The sequence below is a fragment of the Leuresthes tenuis genome, unplaced genomic scaffold (genome assembly GCF_036924035.1).
Source record: "Leuresthes tenuis unplaced genomic scaffold, fLeuTen1.0.hap1 SCAF_10, whole genome shotgun sequence".
Classification (NCBI taxonomy): domain Eukaryota; kingdom Metazoa; phylum Chordata; class Actinopteri; order Atheriniformes; family Atherinopsidae; genus Leuresthes; species Leuresthes tenuis.
Window position 1 is genome coordinate 18,990,293 of NW_027325364.1, and position 17,874 is coordinate 19,008,166.

General features: G+C 40.8%; 1 protein-coding gene and 1 long non-coding RNA gene across 5 annotated transcripts in view; both read left to right on the top strand.

Moving 5' to 3' along the window:
• Nucleotides 1–1,507: 1,507 nt before the first annotated feature.
• Nucleotides 1,508–6,109, top strand: sox4b (SRY-box transcription factor 4b). The gene has a single exon (XM_072394634.1). It carries the CDS (start codon nucleotides 2,102–2,104, stop codon nucleotides 3,338–3,340), a length of 1,239 nt encoding a protein of 412 aa, XP_072250735.1. The 5' UTR covers nucleotides 1,508–2,101; the 3' UTR covers nucleotides 3,341–6,109.
• A 5,118-nt stretch (nucleotides 6,110–11,227) lies between these two features.
• Nucleotides 11,228–17,874, top strand: part of LOC140315726 (uncharacterized) — a 110,408-nt gene continuing 103,761 nt past the window's right edge. For all 4 annotated transcript variants that reach the window (XR_011917286.1, XR_011917287.1, XR_011917285.1 and 1 more), the window contains exons 1-2: nucleotides 11,228–11,326; nucleotides 12,805–13,185. This is a non-coding gene — a long non-coding RNA (uncharacterized lncRNA). The remainder of the gene's footprint in view (nucleotides 11,327–12,804; nucleotides 13,186–17,874) is intronic.

The following is a 17,874-nucleotide window of genomic DNA, read 5'->3' on the forward strand; positions in this document are numbered from 1 at the left end:
CTCTGCGACGCCATCTAGCGACACTCCATCTCAGCATTGTGTTTGCAGACCTTCCTGCGCGCCTGCCTGCTTCCATCCCTCCTCGTCCCTTCATCCTCTTTTTCTCCACACGGCTACAGATTTAAAGTTGATTGAACAACAATTAAAACCTCTATAGTCCAAAAAGCACAACAGTAAGTAATAAGAAAATATTTTTGGGGGGCATGACATTGTTAAGGTACTGAAACTTGACCCAACTCGTTTAGGTATACAGAGTTGTTAGCAGTAAGACTTGGGAGGAAGAATAAAAGGTTTATAGCGGAAATGTGTTTGTTTTCAGTATTGCCCATCAATGTTGTATTTTTCTACACAACTTTAAACTTAATTGTCAATTGGACGCGTTTTCTTTCGCGTGTAAAAGGGATTCACTGTGCTCAGAGCGCAGCGCCGTGCGTCTTTCTCTACCTGCTCTTGTTTCACTCTTCACGGAAAACTGCACCAGCTCCCAAGCTCCGAAGTGTGCGGATGCGTGCACTCTCACGAGCAGTTTGTCGCCTGCCTCTTTACTCCGCACTTTTTTCTCTGCCTGGTGTGCTGGAGAGGGTTGGTTCGATGTGTGTAATGTGACAAAAGACCGCCCAGCCCCGCCTCGCAGAGAGGGAGAGGAAGGGGGTGAGAGCGCAAATCATGTACAGCTTGGCATAAAGTCTTCTCTCACACCAGCCTAACGATTATGATGTGTCCAATAGATATTTCCCTTGTTTGTGTGGTAGTCAAAGGGAGGCTCAACTGTTGAACATTGTCTTGTTTTACAACATGTGGATCGTTCATGATTTGTGTGTGACCACCTCTTAGCAAACAGCCGGCGAAAAAAAACAACTATCAGTTATGTTTGATAATCAATATAGTCGTCCTTTTATGATAAGTGAATATATAGATATATATAAATGTATATAAAACACGTGGCACATAATTTATTATGTTTGCAATTGGATCCACTGTGTCGTTAATGTTCTGTAAACATCTACATAAGTACATCAGCTGCATTGCGCTGGCTCCAGGGTCTTGTTTATTCAGTATTATGCGCGCGCGCCGTTCATATCGCCCTAACTGTAAAAATGGAAAGAGAGGGAGGCTGATATAACAAGGTAGCAAAATTTCCGTCTCAGGAAGAGTGTTCAAGATGCCATATGGCAAAGTGGAACTATAATTGACTTTCCATATAGCAAGCCTGTATGCTAATGGTAGACACATGGGCTGTCGTAGGGGAGTGGAAATGGGGGGTTCACAACATTGCCCAGTGTCTCTTTAAAAAAAAATTTAAGTTTCTTGTTGTATTCTGGAATGAGGTCAGACACGAGGCTCCTCATTGCACGCGCTGATTATTATTCGATTCCATTCCAGGACCAATCAGCGCCCAGGAGGCGTGATTTTGGCGCAGAGGCAGGGTAGCGACAGCGTTTGATTGGTCGATTTTTATCGCCGTTGTATTGGGAAGGGATAAATGCAAGCAAGGGGGGCTGATTCTGAAGGGTTGCTTGAGAAGCGACTATAGACTTACAGATGGGTGGCGGGCAGTGTAACTCGCTCTAGCGTCTTTTTTTCCTACCCCAGCATGCACGGCTTTTGACTATAGGAGAGGGGACTGAGCAGATGCAGAGAAAGCCACTTACTTTACACACTGTAGCTACTTGGGAGCCTTTTGTAAGTGCCTGAGCGCACAGTGTGGCACCCAGTCACCGCTCTGCAGCTGTGTAGCCTATGTTCAGTGATCACACGGCTGAATTGATTTTCTTTTTTTCACACAGAAGGAAAAGACTGCGAGAGACCGACTACGGGGTGCACAGTAAAGACTGTGCTGTTTTTTTTTAACCCCACCAGAACCTGGAAATTAAAACTTTTTTATGCATCTGGCCTTTTTTTAGGCAACTGGACTGAAGTGCTGCCGAGTTTCCTGCGCATCTCAGGAGTGAGTTATTGCTTGCGCTGTTTGTACTCAGCTCAAAACTGTCAGAGTGGGAGAAAAGAGCTGAGTTTGCTTTAAAGTGAAACAGAGGACCAAGGAGAGAGGGAGAGAAAGAGCAAGTACCCCGCTCTCCCTCTGTGTGTGTAATTGGGCAGCATGGTGCAGAAAATGAGCCACACAGAGAGCACCGCTGAGGCGCTGTCCTTTTTCACCGGGGACTCGGGCTCCGACTCCGGGGCGTGCATGGATCTAGACCCGGCCGCCTCGCCTCTCTCCCCGGGCTCCACAGCCTCATCCACCTCTGGCGACAAGTTGGGAGACAACCCGGCGTGGTGCAAGACTCCCAGCGGCCACATCAAGAGACCCATGAACGCGTTTATGGTGTGGTCGCAGATAGAGAGGAGAAAGATCATGGAGCAGTCTCCGGATATGCACAATGCTGAGATCTCCAAGCGCCTGGGGAAGCGGTGGAAGCTCCTCAGAGACAGCGACAAGATCCCGTTCATCCGAGAGGCAGAGCGGCTCAGGCTCAAGCACATGGCGGACTATCCCGACTACAAGTACCGGCCAAGAAAGAAGGTAAAATCGAGCGCATCTAAGCCTGGTAGTAACGGCGAGAGGGGAGAAAAACTTAACAGTAGCTCTAACAACACCAGCACTAAGACGTCCTCCACTTCGAAGAAGAATGGATCCAAATCACCCAGCAGCAGCAAACCCCACAAATCACTTTTCGGGAGCAGCAGCAGTAGCACCAAAGCATCACTGTTCGCCTCTGAGCACCCAGCAGAGCACCATCATAACTCTCTCTACAAGTCCAAGTCTGTCTCTTCAGCAGCTAAGCAGATACCGGAAGGCAAGAAGCCCAAGCGAGTGTACGTGTTCGGGAGCAGCGCGGCCAGCTTGAGCGTCAGTCCCGCGTCCTCAGTCGTGGTCCCGGCGAGCCCGACACTCAGCAGCTCTGCGGACTCCAGCGACCCGCTCAGCCTGTACGACGACGCGGCCAGCGGCAGAGAGGAGGGAGCCGACTCCCCCGGCAGCAGCGGCAGCTTTGGCGGCTCTTCGGAGCGCCACAGCGGGCACACATACAGCAGTCGGCGGGCTTCCTCGCCCACTCCCTCCGGCTCCCACTCCTCCGTGTCGTCCTCTTCGTCTTCCTCGGAGGACGAAGAGTTTGAGGACGACTTGCTCGACGTCAACCCGAGCCCCGGCTTCGATAGTATGTCGCTGGGGAGCTTTGGCTCCTCGGTGCTGGACAGGGACTGGGATTTGAACGGCGAGTCCATCTCCGGGGGGTCCCACTTCGAGTTCCCCGACTACTGCACACCCGAAGTCAGCGAGATGATCTCCGGGGACTGGCTGGAGTCCACCATCTCCAACCTGGTTTTTACGTACTGAGAACAAAATGAAACTACACGAGCACCAACAGAAACAGGGGTTCCTGTTACAGTGGGCACGATAGTTTGTGTATCACCAGATAAATTCAGTAAAAACCCACTGAATCTGCCCCCCCACACACACCACCCCCCCGTCCCTTCTCGGCCGTAAAGGCAAGAGCTGCAAATCCTTGGAAAGCTAAACTTTGAAGCGAATAACTTGCTTTGTGGACTTTTCTTCGGATGCGTGGACAGAGGGACTTGGTACAACCACAGAAAGTGGAGGGAGTGCAAAACACGTGAGAAAAGGAGAGACTGGCTGAGTTTCCTCACAGTAAAAACGCTCAGTCCTGGACTGCTTTGAACTGAATAACTTAACTGTGATTGATTTGCACGTTATGCGGTCCGCCGTTCACCTAATCAATGTCGTTGCTGAGTTTTTTTTTTCTTTTTATAAAAAGGGACATTTCACAACTTTTTACCAATCGCCAAGTGAACTTCACCACTAACAACAACAACAACAAAAAACTAAACAAAAGAAAAAAAGGTACAGAATAGGACTGCCGTGCGACATTTTTATTGTGGTGTCACCGAGAGGCTTTTTTTTTTCTTTTTTAAAATCAAACCGAGGTGGGTTGGTGTTTTCTAAAAGTCGACTATTTTCTCAAAAAGCAAAAAACATGTTAAGCATGATAGCCTACTTTTGTTCCTATCTTGTGCTGAGATTTTTCTGTGAGACTGTTGGAGCGGTTTGGAAACTAGTATTAGGGTTATTTAAATGGATAGGTGGCACTCGCTTCAGTTCTTCTTGTTTTTTGGGGGGTGGGGGGTGGGAAAGAAAACAAAAAGGACGTTGAACTAATCACCAGCTGTTGTAATTTTTCAGACTTCAGGATTCAAACGCAACTTCAACTCTGTGCTGAACTTTATACACGTTTTTTCTCTGTGATTCAGGACCAAAACTCCGCATTGTTGATTTCAGATGATAGCTATAGAGACATCGTCACCGATTTCTTTTTTTTTAAAACCCCCTCACCACTCTGAGCTTTGTTTTGTACATGTTTTCAGATGCCATTTTATATGGGATGCTGTATTTATATACTGGGCCAAGCATTTTTTTTAAACAACATGAACACATGATCTAGTCCTTCTTATTTCTTACACCGTTGTTTGTCGGTATGTCTGCGTCTGTCACATTTCCTTCTCAGGCGAAGGGCTAGAGTTTTAAAAACACCCAACTTTTGATTTCTTTTTATATTTAAATGTACACACTTTTGGACACTTAAAAGAGAGGAAACAGTTTGATTATTTTCTCAGTGTATTTTTGTACAAATCTATATGGAAAATGGGGGAGTCAACAATCGGTGTGTGTAGCCTACTAATACAGCTGTATTGGATTTCCTTGTTTTTAATACCCAGGCAGGCTGGTTTTCATGCTGCCTTCAAGTGCTTATGGTAAGCTCGGTCACTTCAGAGGCTCTGTTGCCTGTTGATATGCTTTTCTACGAACAAACAGCAGGACAGACCTTACAACACTGTGGTGCCTATTGTATGATTTATTTTCTTTCTTTCTTTCCGTTTTTTTTTTTTTTTTTTGCTTTAAAGATCAAAGGCACCTTGCCACTTTTTGATGGAGGAGAGGAGCTAATATGAATAAGGTGTGTAATTCGTATTGAATCCCACTAAACAAGAAAACTTACTGTAGCTTTTATCAGCAAATACGGTTAGGGCTACTTTGATGTCCATTTCTATAACATCTGCAGTACAAGCGTGAAATATTACAAATTATGAGGATGTAATTTAAATTTTTCCGACAGCACTTGAAAGCAGCACCAGTCTTGTATCAGCCTCCCTTCTCAGCCCCTTCAACGTTTACAGTGCCAGACTGCAGGCTTCTTAAAGACACAGAACACCATTATTTTAGGAGGCTGTTCCTGTGGACCATGTGGGTTTAACAGCATTACTATGTCAAGCAGCCACTTGCTTTTGCATTTCATGTCAGATGACTTGCCTGTGACAACAATGAGGAGATTGTAGCTTTAAATTTGACTTGTCTCTTGATGTTTTCATTAACTGATGTCACATTTGCCAATCAACCACTGGATTGAACGGGCTATCAATATCGCAACAAGCAACAAAGATGATAACATCGAGCATATTCAAATTTCTGACTTGAGTTCCGCAACACCTGCTTGTACTGCGTTTCTCATTGTATTTGACTATATAATCTTTTCTACTTGTCGGCTAACTATTAGCTAATAATTGTTTTAGTATCTTTATGGCATGGTGAATAGCATTTGTATTTCAGATTCAGGTTATTAGCTGTTGTGTTTTTCAGAAAAAAAATGGAAAAAAATGAGGAAAAACGATAAAACGTGAACTTGATCTTTGTATATTTGACTGTACCATAAAGCAAAAAGATTGTGTGTTTATGTACGTTGTTGCTATCGAGGACAGGCACTGTCTAGAACTGCTATCTTTTACACATCCTTACTTACATTTAAGGTGGTCAGTTCGGACTGTTTTTTTATATATATATATGAAAGCATTTTTAAATATATTAACTTTATTTTTCATCCATCCTGTGCAATATGCTGTGTAGAATTATCATTTATTGTCTCTAATCATGCCATAAACAAAGGAACCACCCTTTTTTTGAGACTCGGAGTAAAGGGAGGGGGGTGAATCATGCCAGCTAAATTGTGTCCATTCACTGCCTGTCAGATTGTTGATACAAACTTGTGTACAGAACTTTTTCAAGGAAGGAAATAAATATCAGCTGGAACTGAAACTTGTCATCTCCTTTTCTCTGTTTATTGGGTGTTTTATCTGTTTTCTTCAGCCCAAGCCGAAAAATTATGTCTTTACGAATTGTTACATTTAACAAATAAGAGTGAGGTAGCCAATGCCAAATCCTAAGGACAGTTACTAACATAGTGTCTGATGTTACGGACCTTTTAGCATAGCTTTTCAGACAACATAATGGAAAGTAAGAAACCAATGCTGTCATGAAGCTTCTTTTGATAATCTTACCACGTCACCAGGCTTCTTTTTTAGTAACTGTTCAGTTCTTTAACATTGTTAGATATTCAGGACAATTCATAGCCAATCTTATTGTCTGGATTAGTCCTTAAAGTGCTTGACACAACCAATAAAAAAACTGCTCTGGAGAACTCCACAAAAGTTTGATTTGGCAACATGCAAACGAACAAATGCCACACGTATTCAATTTAAAGGTAAGCAGAAGGACTGTGTGGACTGAGGTATGTGAAAAACCAAATAAAAGACAATCCTTTTTACATCAAGTGGAATACTAAGCTTTCTGAAAGCTCAATGAGTCCCAGAAAAGCTCAATTGTGACACATATTTGATAACATTTTCACATAAAGCCCCTACAAGGCTAAGTATGTTATACTGTAGTGGTTTGTTGATCTGGGACCTGGATTTCCCATATCAACGATTATGTCACTGTATGGCTTGACCTCTCTCTGGGTCTGCAAAACAACAGCTGGTTCTTTAAAGTTATTATTTTTTTCTTAACATCATAGAGAAACAACATGAATAGCTGCGCTCATCTGCTCAAGGAGCCATGTAAAATTGATTTGTGGCTCAAGGGGTTGAGAATTGCGTACGTTATGCAAACACTGGAACCATGTTGTTACTCGGTGGAAACAGAAAATAGGTTAGTGTCACTCGTGAACAGAATGTGCACGTTGTTTTCCCTACATCACAGGATCCAATTATTTGCCCCTTTATCTCAGATAAGCTTATGACGTGACGTTGTGTATTTCATCACATTTCTCTAGACTGTTGAAACATATCTCTATTAGCATAAAATATATTTAAAAAAAGCAGTGTGTCGGTGGATGATTATTGTTACATTTTTTACATTTTTATGATCAATATATCTGCGCACATATTAGGGCCACCTTATTTTAATCTGATTGGTTGCTTTTTGTGAGCTCAAATCCTATATCTTCCTGGGCTTTATTCCAGGCATATGGATGTTCTATTCTATTCCAGCCTGTTGTGCTGTTTGCTGGCGTCCAGACACTCATGATTCCCCTTCCCCCTCTCCAGACAGGCCCTTAGTGGGGGAAGGGCTGTTTAAGCAGCAGTCAGCCAAGGGCCCTCCAGCGTAGCTGACAAGCATGTCTGTCTGTCTGCTGCATTTGTTTTGTGCGTGTGTGTGTGTGCATTTCATTACATGGCATGTATGTTTGTGGCAAGACAAGACACTGTATGTCTGTCTCCTGAATCATCACATGTTCATGATAAAAAAAAATAAAAAAGACTGTTCCTTGACATCCATTAACTGACTAAAAAGAACAAACTATGTAACTAAAGGTAATTATATTATTTTCTATTAAATGTATTTTAATTTTCAAGCTCTTAGTGTAACTGGCTATATAAAGTCCCAATGAAAGTAACAACCACTGTTTTTTTCTTCCCCACCAGATTTGCTGTTATGAATTTGTAAAATGCAGAATAAGCTTGAAATAACAAGATTTAATTGAATCGGTATTGGTATCATTAGCTCTGATGCACAGGAATAGAGATAGATGCATGACTCTCTAAATGTCACCTGCAATGGTGCGGATGTCATCCCCTCTTTCAAAAACTGGAGCTCTGCAAAAATTCAGCATTGGCACTCTTTTTATGCTTGTAGAGAAAATGCAGCACTGTTAAGGTGCATAAACCCAAAAACATTATTCTGATGCTTAGGCATGAAGCATTTCATCACAACTTAATTTCGAATGATCAACTTTATGCAGTTCATGTCTCATTTAATGTTTGCAGTCATTTTTTTTGTACAAAAATTGCTTTTATTCTAAATCTTGAAATGATAAATATGTCTCGTACAAGGAGATGATATCTTCAGTGTGTCTTGCTTATTTCTGAACAGTTTCAGCACTTTTGTGTGTGTCAGGCTCCTACGAGCTGTATGTAGCCTGCTCACTGTGCAGTCTCAAGCATGGCTCAGCTGACTCCTCAGTGGGAGATATGAAGCAGCAGCCAGGGAAGTGCAGAACAGGCTTTACTGCTGGAGTCAGTGGCCCAGTAAAATCACAGCAGGGGGGGATAAGAGCCCTGCCGAAGGGGGGTGAGAGAGGTATGACTGCCTCTCTATCCATGTCAGTACATGTAGCCATTCTTGGCTGAACTCAGGGTGGATGGATGATGCAGTGGTGGTGGGTGTATGACTCCTTCTCGCTTCCTTCTGATTTATGCAGTCTCCGCCATTCATTTTCTTTGCACAAGTTGTTTGTTTCAGTTCAGTACTCACGGTTTCATGAGCAGTTGCATTCACGTTTCATTATTCATCTGCGTCTGTCTGGCATGTGAATGGAGGGCTGACACAATGTTGGAGGTGTCTGTTATCTTTGGTTTGCGAATCTCTTCCTGACTTGTTTGGTTTAGATGTTCCTACAGGCTTATGTCTGCACAAACAGAAAAATCACGGATACCAGACAAGTCTCTGTCTGTTTTTTGGACAGAGGTAGGGTCTAACAGGGCCACAGATCTGGAGTGTGTGATTGATACCCATCGCTTGGTGTACCTCCAAATGTATCATATGTCTTTAGTCTGTTGTTTGTTTTCTGGGTCTCGGGCATGGAATTATAATAACAACAAGGGCAAAGAGACATGCAACTGGAAATCAGATAAAGCTGGGACTTTTGCATTCTTGCTTGTCTCTACATTATTAACCCTTCCCCTTTCTCCCTTTTCCAACACACTTGCACGTCCACTGCCACAATAAGACATGCTTTTCTTGTGTTTTTTTCATATGCATTTGAATGTTTTGCATTTGAGAAGACAAGTGGAAATGTTTTTTTTTTTAAATCCTAAATTTTGAAAAAAAATAAATCACATAATGTAACTATGGCTTAATTTTTTATTAATTTATTTAAACTATCTAGACATTGTGTCATTATACACTTGTAGGGTTATGGCTGAAACTAGCCTTAGGGCTTAAAGCCCCCACCCCTCTAGGTAAAAAAAAAAAAAAAGTCAAATTTGAGAAAGGCAAGGCCGTATTGATGGAATCAATCCTGGCGACTTGCTATTTGGAGTTTTACAGCGAATTTGCAATTAACTGGGAAAAACTGGTGATATCAGAAGGTAGCTTAAGCTACGACGATAAGTTAGCACAAACTGTGTGAAGAAGTTACACGGTGTGTTTTGCTCTTGTTGTGACTATGGCAGACATAACGTGTTCTGTTTATGATTGTGATAGCATGGAATCTGATTCTGTAAGCCTTCATGCCTCACACAAAGATGTTAAACTATCACAGAAGTAGATTCAGTTGAGCCAGAGACATTTCAGTGTCCAATGACAATGCCAGAGAAAACACAGCTCTGTAGTTTTCATTTCTGGGACAGCTGCTTTGACATATTAGAAAATGTAGGTGGTGCCCCGATTAGCATAGTCACAGATTCTCATTCTCTCAGTGAGAAAAAGGAGGGGGAACCATTCCTAAGCAAGATCATACGTTTTTGAAAATACCAAATATATCATTTTGAGGAAAGAGATTAGTTTTAGCAGATTAATAACTGCTACAGAATTAAAATGAAGATTTAAAATATGTATGTCATCACTCTCAAGTAATGTCTTTTTTATTTGGAATCCTGCCTTGTCTGCAAAAGAGATGAAGCATGAATGAAAACTCCAGTAAAAATAGAAACTCAGTTCCATGATAAAACATGACATCAGCCTTGAAGTCAAAATCTCTGCATTTGTGTTGATGATCGCAAGTAGTGAGTTATTTTAGCTATTTATTTATTTTTGTTACACCCAACTAAACTTTTTACATAATATGCCCTTAGCACCTGCACCAGTTTTGCATATTCTGAACATGGGGTGGGGCTTGTCCATCTAATGAGCTACACAAAGCTGATTTCTAATCTGAGATAGATATTGTGAGTATAAACAGGTGAACACTCTTTTTTCAGGCGGTTTCATATCACAGGATTGTTGGAAACAACGATTTAAACAAAAATTTTGAAATGTTTTGTTTATTTCATGATTTACCATGAGACTGGACTTTAAGAAAACTTTGTTTGACCACATGTGTTCCGAACAAAGGCTCAAAATTTACAATTACAATTTACTGCTTGTTGACAAAACAGTCCACTTTGCTTGTGCATTTGGTTTTATTACGGCTAATAGATCTAATAATGCAGAATCCCATTTAGTAAGGCATGATTAATCAAAACTTTTATACACAAACATTTGTATAGTTCACTGTTTGTATCTCTTTTTTTCTTTATTTTATCTCTATTGTTGCCATTTTACTTTACATGTATCAAGAAGATGAACTGAATCAGGTGTCACAAGTTGACCTCAGGTGTGGTTTCGCCTTGTAGCAGCACCGCTGAATCCTGTCTGTATTTATCTTTACGTGTGACTCTGAGTTACAGAATAATGAGACCCTTTTCTTTTGTCTTTCCCTTTGTTCCCCTGAAACTGCTGTCCAGACACAATGCAGTCTCCAGGCGCTGCATCCAGTAAAGTTTTTGCCGGCCAACCCACACCATGTGTTCACAAACGCTGAACTGCAATGGGCTTTAATGTGTAAACAAGAGTTAGAGTAATACAAGTTGCCATTTAAAATGATTCAAATGAAATTAGTGTAGAAATTCTGCCTGTAAATATGACAGAAAAGAAAATTCTATTGAATTGAATCAACAGCTTTGAGAAGAAAAAAAAACAGCATATCGATCAAAAACATTTTAGATAATAACATCCTATAATTAACCACAGTGAGCACACTGATCGCACTGACGCAGTCTACCCACAGTCCAATATTGTTGTGTGCATAGTTGTTTGACTTTGAGAGGGCGGGACTCTTTGGAGAGCGAAATGAACTAGGCGCGGCCAAAAGGAGAGCCCCATCCATCTATCACACGTGTAGACAAAGGGGGACTCCACAACACAAAGCTAGATGTGCCCTCTCAAACTTTTTCCACGACGCACGGGAGCGCGCACACTGCAAACCACCCTCAGGTGAGTTGTATCCGAGCTGGATACTGCATTTGCTTTCATCCCTGAAGCGACTTTTGAATTAATTTCCAGTTAAAAGTTGCGGCTGTAGTTGGTGCGTCAGCGCTCAAAACTTGAGCACAAAGCAGGAGGGAGAGGGCGAGAGACATAGAGAAATCGAAGCAGCCAGGAGAGAGAGAACGAGAGGAGCGGTCCCCTTTTCCTTTGTCTGATGCGGGGCGCTTTGAGGAGAGAACTTGAGGGGATGCTCAGAGACGCATCTTCATAACGCTCAGTAATGGCCAACTTTTGCAGCTTAGAATGAGTTGCCTTTGAGCTTTAATGGAGCTGAGATGGAGTTTGTGCTGGTGCCGTATTTTTGTCTCCTGGGGATGTTGCGACACGCAAGACAAAGCAACTGCCTGTCAGAAGTTTGCGGAGGAGAGGACGTTTTACGCACGCTAGAAAAAGACAAAGTGACAAGTTTAGTCTTGTAAAGAGTTTGTTGTTGAGTAGTGTTTTTTCGTCTTTTGACTCTTGTGTTTTTGTTTTTGCGAAGTTGTTGCCAGTGCACTGTGGGAATTCAGCACAATACAATCAGGTGTAAAGTCTCCCAGAAACCAAACGCTGACACAGAATTAAACTTTTTGCACGAATAAGGAATTGTATTTGAGGGCACAAAGATATCACGAGGCAAAAACAAAATAGATCCGTGTAGAAAATCACTTGGAAACTTGTTGTAGTGTGTTGGAACAGATCAACAGGTATAAGTCGTTGCAGCGTCTTTGTTACTGTAAAGGCTCCTTTGTTCTCAGTCCATACAAAGAACACCAAGAGAATGAAGCGCAAATCCACCAGGAAATAAGTTTTTGAACTTGATGATTAAATTTCATGGAATATTATTTCAATCTTGCTGCTTATTTTTTAAATGTTAAAAGTGTTGATTTAGCATTGATTTGATTTACTTTAAGATATAACCTATATCTCAAGATTTATGCTTTCTCATTTGAGGTTCATTTGAGAGATGGTACACTCATATCTATCACAAGCAAATGCAGTTTTATGATAAAAAACTAAACAAAACAATCAAATACAACTATATTCTCCATTTTTGGAAGATGCAGCCCAACAACTTGTTTGAATTTGCAGCATTCCATTATACAGTAGCCCTACTCTTAAACTTTTTAGAAGGCGGCATGGAAGATCATTTACAATAATTTCAGTGATTTGTAATACAGAACAAAATTTGTTCTGCGTTTGGCAAATAAATAAACAAATTTCATCCTCGGAAAATCATTCATGCCACTTTAACACAGCTTACTAATGACTAAAGTGGCAGTTTTGTAACTCTGACCATTTAAGATTTTTTTTTCATGCCCAGTATCATTTAAACCAGTTTGAAGTTTGAGCAAAAGTGCAGTTGCATTGACTTAATTCGACTACAGTGCTCCTAATCTCTCTTTTTTTTTTTCTTGATTTCTCTGGGATCTCTCTGTCCTCAGGTGGGATTTCAACACAGATTAACCAGCAAAGCGTTTGTTCCCGTGGGAGGTGAAGGAAGTAAAAATATGCAGAAATCACATCGAGGATATACAGAGTCACCTATCAAGCTTTTTTTTTTTTTTAAGAAGAAGATGAGGATTAAAAGACTGTGCAGCTCTTTTTTTGGGGTGAGAAGGTAAAGACTTTTAAGGATTTAAACTTCAGCAGTAGCAGTACCAGTCGGATTGCGTTTTAGGCACACTTGGAAATCTAAAAACTCAAGGAGACACTTTTGGGGATTATAAAAATGTACAGTAAATCTCTCTACACAAAGTGTCCTAGGCCGGAGTCCCCAGGATAGCAGATATTGCATTTCTGATCCTCCTCGGCCCTCAGCATGGGTAGGTAATATTACTTTTTAGTTGGATGTGGCACTTGTTCAACCACTTGTTTGCAGGGCATGGAGAGCTAATCACTCCCCACCAAACGCACACACACACGCACACACACACACAGTAACACATGCATGTTCAAACACCCTCTCATCTGGTCTATTTTATCAGCTAAACTGCAAAAAGTTTCCCCTGTAATCTCCCTATTCTGTGATATGAATATGGCTATAAAAAGTCCAGTTGCACTATGTGGCATGATGAGAGTTAATTTTGAAGGGCCACTCATATCATGCATGTTATTAGTCTTTGCTCCCCTGAAATGACAGCAACTGAAGCGGTTTAAACAATGATGACGGACAGTTTTCCAGTTTGTGGCACATGACCACTACTGTATGATAAATGAACAAACTAAAAGTGCATGCGGTAACAATGCAATTTTTCTTTTTTAGCGTACACTACATCATCAACATATATATATTTTTTCAATTCAGATTTATCCAGCTCTGAATAGTCAGACGGTATCAGATACAACATCGTAGTACCAGATTTAAGTCTCAGCACACTTGACTGTCTGTATCCACTGCAAGGGCATACTTGTCCTATTGTTTGGCTTGATTTAAGTGCCCACGATCAGCTCCATGCTACATTAATTGAAAATGTTGTGTCATGTCACAATCTGATTTAGAAATTTGCAACAGTTGTTCTAATTAGTATCTCATCCAAAGTTTTTTGTAGTCAAGAAGGTTTACTGAGGAGACTGTATGAGACAGACTGCATCTCACAATAATGCCAGTGTGATTTGCATTGTGCCTGTTGCTGTTATGGCAGCAAGAAGCCTTTGTAACCTGTTGTAACCTGTACTTATATAGTACTATATGTAGTTAAAATACTTAAAGTACTTAAAGTTATTAAGTACTTATAATACTTATAGTACAGCGTGAGGTGGAGAGAGTGGGATTCACTCCATTCTCTCTCTCTTTCAAGCCCTTTATCAATGATGTCACTGTGAGCCAATGAGAGCTTACAACAGTACTCGTCAGCATCCAAGCTCCGCCTCCCAGCCCCCTTTGTGCATGACAGCCCACATGGTACCGCATCACATTTTCACCATGCATTTACTCTGCAGCAGAGTGGCAGAGATATGGGGATGTAACTCATGGCTGTGTGTTCTGATGTTAATCTACCATGTCTGCTTGGAATTGAGTTCCTCATCACTGTAAGAAAATAGAATGCAAGGAGCAACTTGAAGGGCTCGGAGAGATTACTTTTCTTTTTATGTTAAGAAAAATAACATCTGCCATTGAGAAATTTGATTCAAAAGAAGATAGACATGTAAAGTTCTCTGTTTCAAGATTATGAAATGCAATCTATTTATACGAGTTGTAAAATCTAATCATTCAATTCTAGAAATGAATGGTAGAGAAGATTATATGTAAGATTTTCCTAAATCAGATCAAAAGATAGAATTGATAATCGAACGTAATTGCTCTCTTCTGTATCTGTTATTGCATTTGTGAACAGTAATTTTTAAGACCTACAGAGAAGTGACATTTACTCACCTCTTGCTGCTATTGTGGCACAAACGGGTCACAGTCTAAAATGACTGGATCAACGGGAATCCGAGTCAGTCGACGCTGTGACACACAGGTGGAACAGTCAGAGGTAGGCTATAGGTGGTGATGAGTCATGGCTCTTCAGTTGGTGGGAACACATCAGACACTGTGAGAGGGGTAGAGGACTTCATTTTGACTATGGTCCAGGCATGCTGGGATTCTCAGCTTGATTTCTGCTTCAGCAGCTTTTGAATTCCACCTTTTTTTCCCTCCGTGTTTCTGGGGTTGAACTGAATGATGCCTGCAAAAACTCCTTTTGCACATCATTCTACTTCAAGTTGCAACCATCAAAGCTTCATTAAAGATTAATACTTTCCCTTTATATATTTTTAGCTTTAATTTGACTTTGTCCTTTTGATGTACCATGCAAGTGCATTAGATTAAGAAGATTAGGCTTTGCTTATAACTCTGGATCTACCCTGCCTCCTATTTATCTACGATACTGTTATATTACCATTTCAATCCAGCACACAGATGATGAAAATCTGAATGAAGAAAAGAAAAATCAGGTTGATCATGACTAATCATCATGACAGGCCCAGCACTGAGCTTCTTATAGGCTTTGGAATGGCATGGTTTTTACTCCACTATGTCAGGCCAGTCTCACGAGAAAATGTCAAATTGACTTGCTTGTCTAGATCTCCCTAATGTGGTAGTATCACAGTAAAAGCACAGAAACTGTGGTATATTGATATTTTATGTAGTATGTTTTGTATAGTGGTTTTTTTGTGTTCAGGTGACATCTAACCATGTACAGTCAGATGAAACTTAAACTTGGTTCTTTTCTGTGACCACCTGTGGTGTAGCACCATCTTCCACCTGCCCCCACCGCCTTATAAGCATTTTGTGAACATGGAGTGTTTTTGTAACTTCACATCTGTGACACAAGCGTGTTACAGTTTACAAAGGACAGCTAAGACATGTCATGTTTTTGTAACCTGCGATATGTAGTCATTCTAGAGTTTTTGAGAATACGGGTCAGTTTTATGTAATGCAAAACATGGACATGTTGTATCCCTAAAAGGGAAATTATTGTAGAGTTACTTAGGATTTTATGCAGACTGGCTTGTTTTGTGCTATGGACCAATGTAGCTAATACAAATTCTGGTGTGAGACTCTGCAGCTTAATTACATTGCTTATCAGAAAAGCTACTATCATGTACAATGCAGTTTTCTCAACATTTGCCATTTGGTGGTTACTTTATGGGAGCTTCTATCATTTTGTTTGGCTGCACCACTGGGAGCTTTGCTTCTAAACCTAATCCGCTGAGTTACATGGGACAACATTAACATAGAAATCTGTGGCATATTCCAGTTCTGAGGTCTTGATACCCATCTAAGCTGGGATACTCATTAAAATGGGTAAACACCTCCTGTCTCCTTTCTGTGCAGCATATGTGCAACACCACATATGTCAGCGTAATCTGTCGTCCATCTCTATTTGGTATTACCCTAATAAGAAGTTCTATCTATTTCTGGTGAAGTTTGATAAGAGACATAAATCATATGGCTGCCTTGTAGAAATCTAGTGTTTCTTTGGCTCAATCATATAAACATAACTGGATGTAATGAAACTAGATAACAATCTGCATATTTCTCATCCATTTATATAACTGGGCAGGACAACATGTCTGTAAGCTGGATTGATGTTATGCAAAGTTTATTAGACTTGAATGCAACATCAAGCCTAGAGTAACTAATCACTACGGTAAGCCTAATTCTCACAGACGTCCTGTGGTCACCCTCAGGAAAGCTATCAGGTTTATTTTTTACCATTCTCTGCATGTAGCTTGTGGGCATTGCAGCATGCAGCCCCACACAGAAATCATGATAATACATTTGTATTCACTCACTGTTATTTCTGGTTCATTGAGCAACAAAATGACAACCAATACCATTTACGGCGCGGTCTGTTTTTCTCATCATTTTGCACTTGCACACACAGCTCTTTTGCTGTGTTATGTTATGCTTTGTTGAATTCACTATCCTACACTTTGATAGGTAATGTTTGACGCTCTGGTGCTCGAGTGCTGACAGATGGTTGAAGACAGTTTGAATTGAACATTTAAAGTGTAACAGCTGCCCAAACAGATTTAGTTATGCTCTATGTGCTTTTACAAAATGATAATAATAATTAAAAAAAAAAAAATTAAAAAAAGTTCAGTTGTTTTATGTTGTCAAAACCTGCATGAGTAATAATATTTAATTTCCCCACCAGCTGCATTTAGGTTGATCATCCTTTTGTGCACAAGAGTGAGTCATATGGGACACTACACTGTGGGTACAGTACACTGAATTATGGTGCAGTAAAACATTAGGCCCACCATTACTAATCGTGACGACAGTCCTAATTCTCCAAGCTACAGGCATTCTGTGGTCATCCTATTGCAAACTATCAGAGCTTAGTTTTACCACTCGGTGCCTGTAGCCACGAGATAAGTTAACGTGCTCTGCTGGCATGCTAATATGTACCAGCACTGGGGGACAGGAATGAATTATTTCTTTATGACTGCACACAAGGCAGAGAATTTGAAGGAGGGGAGGGAAAGATGGAGAGGCAGCATGGGAAGATGAAGCCGAAAGAAGAGGCACGAAGGTAAATTTTAAGCAGCCAATAAAAAGGGAAACAACGACAGAAGGATAGGAACTACGAGGAACGAGAATCAAGCAAATAGTATGCTTTATACTGCTCTTTATATCAGCCTTTATTCAGTTATAGGAATTCTCTCAACAGGACTGTGGTGAGAGAGGTAGTTGTGAGTGGAGGAGTTATTTTATTTTCCCCTTTGACACATGCAGAATACAAATGTCTTATTTTATTTTTTTTCTCTAGATAGGTAACATTTGAAGCTATGAGCTCAGGAATAGCGTGATGTAATGTTAGAAAATCACAAGTATATATACGTATCGTGAAGCTTTTACCTATGCAGCTACTTAGTTTGAATTCACAAACGTGATTCTTTGAGATACTCTGGCCTACTTTTACATATCCAAATCATGGGATGGTAAGGCTGACTGAATGAAATCAAAATCAAATGCTTTGGTTTCAATTCAGAGAGGGCATTTAATGACCACTTTACTTCTT